This window comes from Panicum virgatum, chromosome 5K (genome assembly GCF_016808335.1).
Source record: "Panicum virgatum strain AP13 chromosome 5K, P.virgatum_v5, whole genome shotgun sequence".
NCBI lineage: Eukaryota > Viridiplantae > Streptophyta > Magnoliopsida > Poales > Poaceae > Panicum > Panicum virgatum.
This window is the reverse complement of record NC_053140.1, coordinates 6,106,669-6,116,318: the sequence shown is the minus strand read 5'-3', so window position 1 is coordinate 6,116,318 and position 9,650 is coordinate 6,106,669. Positions and strand designations below refer to the sequence as shown.

At 47.0% G+C, this 9,650-nt stretch overlaps 1 protein-coding gene across 1 annotated transcript; it reads left to right on the top strand.

Moving 5' to 3' along the window:
• The first annotated feature begins 2,130 nt into the window (after window positions 1-2,130).
• Window positions 2,131-5,019, top strand: LOC120710458 (60S ribosomal protein L5-1-like). Its single transcript, XM_039996141.1, has 9 exons — window positions 2,131-2,250; window positions 2,647-2,716; window positions 2,802-2,893; window positions 3,071-3,197; window positions 3,316-3,395; window positions 3,489-3,605; window positions 4,026-4,160; window positions 4,427-4,596; window positions 4,688-5,019. The coding sequence occupies exons 1-9, from the start codon at window positions 2,248-2,250 to the stop codon at window positions 4,794-4,796; spliced, it is 903 nt and encodes a 300-aa protein (XP_039852075.1). The 5' UTR covers window positions 2,131-2,247; the 3' UTR covers window positions 4,797-5,019.
• The last annotated feature ends 4,631 nt before the right edge of the window (window positions 5,020-9,650 follow it).

Below are 9,650 nucleotides of genomic sequence, written 5' to 3'. Positions count from 1 at the left end.
TTGCGGTGAGTATCTGACCTTTATACCTTCCAGTCAGAAATGTACCATCAATGCAGATCACCGGAAGACAACACTGAAATGCTCTAACACAAGCACCTATGCAAAAGAAGGCTCGTTGCATAATTCTTTGCCCCCTAGTCACGGCTGGTAAGAGGTATGTGTCATAAAAACTTACAAGATTTCTAGCAGCAACCTGGGATAACATACGAGGTAGGTTATCATATGATGCCTCGTATGTGCCGAACCGCATCTCGAACACCCTTTGTTTAGCCCGCCATGCCTTCAAATAACTAATGGTGTACTGGTAAGTCTGCTCAATGTGTCGAACAATTATTTTTGGCTCATAATTTAGGTTGTCCATAATCAACCCATATATTTGCTTTGCAACAAACTCGCATGATATATTGCGATGCGAGGGAAGAACTTCTGATAGCAAATAAGTGTGCTCTGTCACAATGTAACATTTCCAGTTCGACTTCCATTTTCCCTTGAATGCATGTACTCGCCATGGACATCCATCATTCACATACTTCACCTCATATTTTTTACTGCCAGACTTTACGACTCTAAATTCTCGTTTCAATGATATTGCCCATAGTCTCACAGCATTTTTTACGGCTTCAATGTTTGGATATGTTGCACCTTGCACTACCTCAATCCCTCTGTACTCTCACTCCTGATTTCGTACGTCTTCTGCGACATGACTGCCAAAATCATGCTCCTTCCACTCTTTTGGCAATGAGTACTGCTAGTCATCAGATGAGCCCTCATATTCTTCCATCTCTATTGCGGTTTGGTCTTCTGCCTCCATCTCGTCCACAATGCTATGTATCCTCTCTCCCTCATCAGCAAGGCTCTGTGGTTCCATGTTTTGGTTCTCTATCTCTTCTGACTCATCTTGCTCAACATAATTGGTCTATCTTCGAATACTCAGAGTTGCTTGATCTGCACCATGTTGGATTTCATTTTGTGTCTTCTCCCGGATTTGAACAAGAATGGCCAGAGGCCACCCACGCTCTAGAGCTGCTTGCATGTACTTCTGCCAGTCATCAGTACTGTGTATCATCATCAATTTCCATAAATCACTTTCTACCTCCCAATTAACAAGAGACTGGACGGTCATCACATGTGTCAACGGATCAACACGGAACCCACGCTGCGGCCATTTACATATGGAACCAAAACTCCTTTCCAGAGGTTTATCTATGGTGCTAGATGTGCACTTAAAGGCAGAAAGATCTACTCCATTTGGCACATACAAAATATTGTAGTCCCCATAAAATATTTGAAACTGCATCTTGCTCGACATATCTGTATATCACAGAATACTTATCGAGTTATACTCTTTACTTCACTACCTTATTTAATAATCCGTAAAAACTAAGTATGGAATTCAACTACAACGTATAAGTATTCATAACTATGTGATGACACTTAAATTATATACTACATATGCCAAATTCTATTCTAAATCATAATTAATTTATAAACACGTCTCTAATAGTACTGCAATTGTAATAATAAATGCGTAGTACTAATTTTTTACTACGTAACTAAAGTATCATTAAACTCCTACTTAAATGGTTCTACTATAGCACTAATTAAATTAAATTACTCTACAATATTAATGCAAAAATACATAAACTAAATGTACTTACCTGCAGATCACAAGTGCGGAATCCGGCAGTGCTTCGCCGTTTTCCTTCTCCTCACCCCTCTCTTTTTTTTCTGGATTTTTGGTGGAATTTTCGGGCTCAAATGAGGAGGGAATAGGGGTCGGCTGCTTATATAAAGGGGCATGGCCCGGTCGCCCGGGGGGGCGGCGACAGGCCACCCTTTTATTTTTTTTTGGCCATGGACCTCGTTGAAAATTTGAAGAAAAAAAATTACAACTAGGGCCTGTCGCCCCCATAGGGCGACCGGGGGTAGTTTTGAAATTTTTCAAAACAGACATATATTTTTGAAACTTTGATTTTTTTAAATATAAAAAAGAAAAGAACTCCTACCTCATAGGCTCACAAAAACCTGGCCTTGGGTCCAGTTCCCATTCTTCTTTCTCTTCTTTGATAGGCTGAATTAAGGGAAGCAGCCCACTTATCAAAGGCCCATAGGTTAGGGTAGGGTTTTCTTGACCGCAGTAGGCACAGGAAAACAGCGACGCTCCTTGTTCTCCTTCCAGTCGCCGGCGTCCCCTGCTGCTTCGTCTCCTCCTCTTCATCGCCGTCGTCTCAAGCAGCCGCCACCGACATGGTAACGTATCAGCTACCCCTCTTCCTGTTCCTGCTTTAAGCGGCCGGATCGAAAAAATTAATCACCCACCCGTTTAGCTTCTTGTTGCATGCAACCGGCCATTCCTTCCCAAGCACTTTGTTTATACACTCTTAAAACGGTGAAGGAGCGCACCGTATCTTTGTTTTCCGGCCTGTTGATCCGTTGCAACTCGTTGTTCTAATTTGTCCTGTTAAAATTCCATTCAACTGCAAGACCGCCCATTAATCCGATCAACCTGCGATGATTATGTCTGTGTGTGATCATGTCGTGTTTATATCATACATACTGCACTGTTAATAACAATGTCAGTGAGATCTATGCTTACTTGTGTTGTGACACTCATTACCAATTTACCATCCCTTCTCAATACGACAGGGGTTCGTCAGGACCCAGAAGGCCAATGCCTACTTCAAGCGTTTCCAAGTCCAGTTCAAGAGACGAAGGGGTAAAATAACCATCTTGCCAGCTGCTACCTCCACCTCTGATTTTCTTTGTTTGTTTTTCCCCTTATTATGTCTACGTTTCTGCAGATGGAAAGACCGACTACAGAGCCAGGATTAGACTCATCAACCAAGACAAAAATAAGTACAACACCCCCAAGTACAGATTTGTTGTCAGATTTGTATCCTCTACAGCTCTAATACTGCCTCAGCTGCTTCCTCGTCTCTACTCTTCTCTTCAATGTAATAGCATGCTTATGTGTTCAGTGCTTCAGTTATGTTTACTCATCGACACACACAATTTTTTTCGAAAATAAAAGGACACACACACATTTGTGTACCTTAACAAGATGCTGCAGACCAACAAAGATATCACCGCCCAAATCGTATCTGCAAGCGTTGCTGGTGATATGGTCCTTGCCGCAGCCTATTCACATGAGTTGCCACGTTATGGACTTGAAGTTGGTCTTACAAACTATGCTGCAGGTAGATACAAACCAATATGAATTTTTTATTGGAACCCAACATGAATTTGTTGTTATGCGCATTCTGATTTCATTGGAGTGGACCACCTGGATTAAATTGTTCTATTTTTTACATTTAGCGTACTGCACTGGACTTCTTTTGGCTCGCCGTCTTTTGAAGCTCCGTGATTTGGACCAGGAATATGAGGGCAATGTTGAGGTTGATCTCTCCACCAGCTTTCAAATTAACTTAGCCGAATTTTGCCCATCTTAGAGATGTATTATGAGTTATGATGAACACTTTCATTTTCAGGCTACTGGTGAGGATTTCTCTGTTGAGCCAGCTGATGACAGGAGGCCGTTCCGTGCACTCTTGGATGTTGGCCTTATTAGGACTACAACTGGCAACCGTGTCTTTGGTGCCCTTAAGGTATTGAATAACAAAGTCAACATGCCATTTTTTTTTGCTTCTCTCTTTTTCTACTATTGTGTTCAGCTTTACAGTGCAAAACTGTATCAGAGTTTTGCAAGGTGCAGTCCAGCACTATATAGGCAAAATATGGCTTTTGATTTTGTAAACTGGAGTCCTAGGTCATTATTCTGCATCTGCCATCTTGAGAAGCTTACAGGTTGGATGATGAATTTTGCATTATCAAATGCCATGCATCCTTGTTATGAATTAATTAATTAACCTTTTGTTTATATTTGTAAAATAAAATTTATAATTGGCAAGCCTTGGCCTCTCAGACCTTTTTCTTTCCTTTTTCTTAATAAACACAAAATATTTACTCTCCATGGTATGTGATCAGTATTGAAGTTTGTCTTTCATGCAATGCCATCCTGCCAACAGGGAGCACTGGATGGAGGTCTTGACATTCCACACAGTGACAAGAGGTTTGCTGGCTTCAAGAAGGATGAGAAGCAGCTTGATGCAGAAGTTCACCACAAGTACATCTATGGTGGTCATGTCGCGGACTACATGAGGGTTAGTGCTGCATTCTTGTTTTTTCTCCTTTTTTTTAGGGGTTTGAAACTTGTATCTGTAGTGATAGTTCTAGTGCTTGGTCCGTTGTTATTAGATCATATCCTTACTACTTGAAAATAAGGATTTCCAAGGTACAGTTCACTAATAATTTTGAATCTTTTTTCCAGTTGATGACTATGTTATTTTATTATTCTTATTGTTCTTTAGGTAGTACACAAGATAGTTGCGAGTATCAGTTCTTTACAGTGTTCTAATCTTCATTTCAGACACTGGCCGAGGAGGAGTCTGAGAAGTACCAATCTCACTTCAGCGAGTATATTAAGAAGGGTATCAAGGCAGATGATGTGGAGACTCTTTACAAGAAGGTGCATGCTGCAATCCGTGCTGATCCTAGTGTGGCAAAATCCACAAAGGAATCACCAAAGGAGCACAAGAGGTATGAAGCTGATCACATGAAACAGTCGGTCAGTTTCAGAGCAAACCTATATGATTTGTCCTTGCGTTCTTTGTTATCCTATATGACGCAGGTACAACTCGAAGAAGCTTACGCATGCGGAGAGGAGATCCAGGCTTGTTGAGAGGTTAAATGCGTTCAACTCCTCCGGTGCTGACAACGATCAGGATGAGGACAACTGAAACGGAATGGTCGCGCCATTAGATAGCTCGGTTGGTTTTAGCTGGCAATAGGAACTTTTATTTTGTTGAAGAATCTTGGCAGGAATGTTTTGGTTTGGATATAGTCTTTAATTTTGGCTTGGACGATATGGATTTTGAAAAGCAGCTTGACAAGCTGCTTAATTTCTTTAGGGGTAAAACTTACTCGCTTTAGTAATAAGGTATACATATAGATATACTTTCATACTAAATCTATTTGGTTGGACTTTGTATTTTACTATTTACAAAATAGTAAATCAGACTTTTCCCTTACATTAATCATATAATATATTTTCATACTAAAATCTATTTGGAGATATAAATGTTAGTAATTTTTTTGTATAAGTTTGGTAAAATTTGAAATTATTTAATTTCCTCAAGTGCCTGGTGCAAGTGGTAGTGATTGCCGCCTGTGAACCGAGAGGTCACAGGTTCGAGCGGTAGCCTCTACGCATTGCACGGTGTGTGGGAAAAACTTCCCGCTAATAACCTCCTCCAAACCCCGCACAGTGCGGGAGCCTACGGCACTGGGTCCTTTTTTTGGATTGGATTGAAGTTGCCAGCCATGTTGATAGCAACTGGCTCGTGGCTGGCGATTTCAACCTCACAAGGAATGCTGACGAGAATAGCAACGGCACCTTGCACCAGAACCTTGCGAGCTGTTCAATGACACCATCCATGCCTTGGCACTGATCGAAATCCCTCTTCTTGATCGCTTATTTACGTGGTCAAACCACCGCGCTGAGCCCACTCTTTGCGCGGCTTGATCGCGTTTTCTTTAATAATTCGATGAGCCTGGCCTTTCCCAACTCCTCCCTCTGCTCACTGCCAAAACCAACCTCCGATCATACCCCGCTCCTTCTGAATATTTCTACCACTATCCCAAAATCCAACGTTTTTCGCTTTGAAAATTCCTGGCTGAAACACCGTGACTTCCTCCCTACTGTGCTTCCAGCCTGGTCGGATGGTTTGTCCCAGGACGCGGCCTGCAGTTTAGCCCGATCGTTGAAAGCGGTCCGGTGCGCAGCAAAGGTATGGGCACAGGGTAAGCGCGCTCCTCCAGCTCTCATTCAAAATTGCAAGTTTGTGATCTACCTTTTTGACTCGAGGAAGAACGTTCTCTGTCTGCAGGGGAACGCACGCTGCGCCTCCAATGCCAAGACCGCCTGGCGCTTGCATTGCGTGAGCGAGCTGCCTACTGGAAACAACGGGGCAAGCAACGTGCAGTCTGCGAAGGGGACGCAAATACACAGTTTTTCCACGCTCATGCAAGCCAACGCCTGCGCCGGAACCAGATCCGGGCTCTTGAGATCGACGGTGTGATGGTGTCCGCCCACGATGCCAAGACGAGTGTTCTAACAAACCATCTTAGGCAGCTTCTGGGTGTGGAGCAACAAGTAGTTTGGTCCTTCGATCTTGACCTGCTGTACGCAACTAAAGCTCGTGTCAGTGCAGAGCCACTGGTGGCAGAGTTTACTGAGGTTGAAGCTCGAGCAGCAATCCGTGCAATGAACAAGAGCAGCTCACCCGGTCCGGATGGTTTTGGGCCAGGTTTCTACTGTGCAGCTTGGGCGACTGTGTCCACCTCAGTGATGGCCCTAGCGCATGCTTTCCATGGCGAAACAGCAGAGCTTGAGCGCCTCAACCGCTCATATGTGGTGATGCTCCCAAAACACAACGCAGCGGTGAAACCAGGTGATTACCGCCCAATCTGCCTCCAGAACTGCCCGTTGAAAATCATAGCTAAAATGCTCACCTACCGCCTGCAAAATGAGATACCAAAGATCATTGATATGGATCAGACAGGGTTCATCAGAGGTCGCTCCATCTCAGAAAATTTCATATACGCCATGGAACTGGTGCAATGTTGCAACAAACGGAAGCTCAGGACACTTGTTCTAAAACTGGATTTTGCCAAGGCCTTCGACTCAGTAAATTGGGGCAGCTTACACAAGATCATGGCGGCAAGAGGTTTCCCCCCACTCTGGTGTCGCTGGATTGCCAGTTTCCTCACCACATCCAAGTCCGCGGTACTGGTCAATGGCACGCCTGGTCCCTGGTTCAGTTGCAAACATGGGGTGTGGCAGGGTGATCCCCTCTCTCCGTACCTGTTCTTGATTATGGCCGACGTTCTCCAGCAGATGGTGAAGAGCTGCTCAGAGATCAAACACCCCGCTGATGACAACTGAGGAACGAGAGTACACTATCCTGCCTGTGATGAGTGAATTGTCAACCGTGCGGTGTGATCGTGCGCTTGGTCTTTGGATTGCAGGTACACGGGCGTCGAGTGTCGATGGGGAGCTGCCGTGGAGGTGCTGTGGCCGATGGACCGCGCGGTGGACGGCGGTGAAGGGCAGCCGGGACCGGAGCTCGGACCGGGCGGCAGCTGTGGCGTCCACTCCTGGATCGAGGGCGCAAGCGGCGACGGAAGGCGGGTTTCTTGGTTTGCGCCACAAAACCAAGGAGGCGGACGGCGGTTGAAGACGCCAAGTCGTGGAGGCACGGGCGTCGGTCTCGGGGCTGACGGAGGCGACGGGCGTCGACGGCGTCTAGGGCCTCGCTGCGGGCGAGGAGGTGACGGGCGTCGGGCGGCGTCTAGGGCCGTCAGAAGGCTGAGGCGGGAACGGCGTCTAGGGCCACGGCGCGGAGGCGGGAATCTTCCCGCGCGTGAGGTTTTGACGGTTTTCTCAAAACCGGCCATCTACCCAGGTTTCGCGGACCCTCCAAAACTGCGGACTGGATCTTCATCAAGACGGCGGCATTGTGGAGAAGACTTCGTTCCGAAGAAAGAACCTCGGTCGTCAGATGAGATCGTGTACAGGGGGTGCTGCAGGCCAACCGGTCTGACCGCTCCCTGGCACCGGTCTGACCAGTCTAACCAACCGGTCTGACCGGTCCCGCAGGTATAAATACCCCTTCACTTGTGTTAGATCAAGTGCGGCTTTTAGAACTTGTCCGTGAATTCTCTGTTTCCCCAGGTCGCCGCCCCTGCGTCTCCCTCCCTCTATTCCTCTCGATTGAGTTGATTTTGTCCATGGATTGTTGAAACCTTGTAAGGGATTTGATTGGGAAAGGATGCCCTATCCTCCTCGTGCCCTCTGGGCTTTTGATTCGATTCAATCCCCTGGTTTTGTGCCTTGTGCAATGGATTTTTGATTTCGTTTTTGGCTCACTTGATTGAGAGGAGGCTACGAGTTCTTTGCTGTGATTCTCGTGCTTCTAGCCCTGCCCTAAACCCTCTGGAATCACTAGCTCGTTTGAATTCGATTTCTTGAGTTATAGAGAAAACCCCATCCCCTTTGATCTCCTCCATAATTCTCACGATTCGTTGATCTTTAGGACGAGATCTTTTGGGGATATGTTCACGGGGTAGGGGCGAAGCAATCTCCCAAGTTTCATCGATTTTCGTGATCGTTTGGTCGAGATTCACCGTTTGAATCTAAGTTTTCGGAGGTTTTCTGGGTGCCACCGGTCAGACCGGTAGATAAGACCGGTCAGACCGGTCCAGCGCACCGGTCAGACCGGTCCAGGCAGACCAGTTCTGCAGTTTTCCCGAGTCGCTTCCGATTTGCTTCGTGGTTTCGCTCGCTCGTTCGAGGCCTATTGTGTTGGTTTAGCTTTTCCATAGCTATTCCAAACTTTGGCCAGAACGCTTGTGGGTTTGGATGATTTTCGGGATATAGGCCGACGGTTTGAATTTCGGAAGAAATTTTGATCGGCTCCCATTCACCCCCCCTCTCTGGTCGCCGGCTTCGGTCCTTCAATTGGTATCAGAGCTTGGTTGAGGTTTTCAGTACCTTAACCGGTTCGAAAACCACTCGGCGACCATGGCGAGTCTTGGTAAGATCCCGGTGTTTTCCGGCGAGGACTATGCCTACTGGAAGATTCGCATGGGAGCCTTCCTGCAGAGCATGGGAGCCGATGTCTGGGAGATTACCACGAACTAGCTCTACGAGGTGCTGGCTGTTCGGACCACGCCTCTTCAGGTGACCCAGCACGAGGCTAACGCCAAGGTCGTCAATGCCTTGTTCGCTGGCGTTTCTCGTGCGGAGTTCTCACGCGTCCAGGGTTTTCAGGAAGCCCACAAGATTTGGACGTGCCTTGAGAACTACCACGAGGGTACACCTCAGGTGAAGGCCAGACTGTTCGAGACTCACCGGCGTGAGTACGAGAACTTCACACAGGAGCTGGGTGAGAGCATTGACCTGATGTTCAGTCGTTTTCAGTCGATTGTGAACAAGGTCAATGCGAACAGATCTGCTGGTGCCCTTGAGTACACAGAGCACGAGAAGGCCCTAAAGTTGCTTTACGCACTTGATCGCTCTGTGTGGGATCTCAAGGTGAACACCATCATTGAGTCTGCTGGCTATGAGACTCTGACGGTGAACAAGCTTTTCAGCAAGCTCAAGGCCACGGAGGTGGATAACCAGACACGAGCCAAGCTCAATGGTGCCCCTCCTTCCAAGAGCGTCGCTCTTGTGACTGGCCCAGGTGGTGGATCGGGCTCTAACGCTAACTCTACTCTTGGCTTTTCTCTTGCCTCTTTGCCTTCTGTTTCAGATGAGCAGCTGGAGACGCTGGGCGACGACGACTTGTGCCTCCTCATCAGCAAGTTCCAGCGCGTCTACCACAACAGGCAGAGGAAGAAGAACCCTGGGTGCTACAACTGCGGCGATCTGAACCACTTCGTCGCCAATTGCCCCAAGAAGTCCGGCGGTGGCCAGAACAACTCCTTCGACTACTACCGTCACCGCGACCACGACGAGGGAGGCTCCAACAAGGAGCGTCGGTGCCACAAGCACCGCAGTCGTGACCGGGGAGGACGCTTCGACAAGG

Coding starts and splice junctions, on each gene's coding strand:
- LOC120710458 (XM_039996141.1), top strand. Junction 2,717..2,801: donor CCAGTTCAAGAGACGAAGGG/GTAAAATAACCA, acceptor ACGTTTCTGCAG/ATGGAAAGACCGACTACAGA. Junction 4,597..4,687: donor TCACCAAAGGAGCACAAGAG/GTATGAAGCTGA, acceptor TATATGACGCAG/GTACAACTCGAAGAAGCTTA.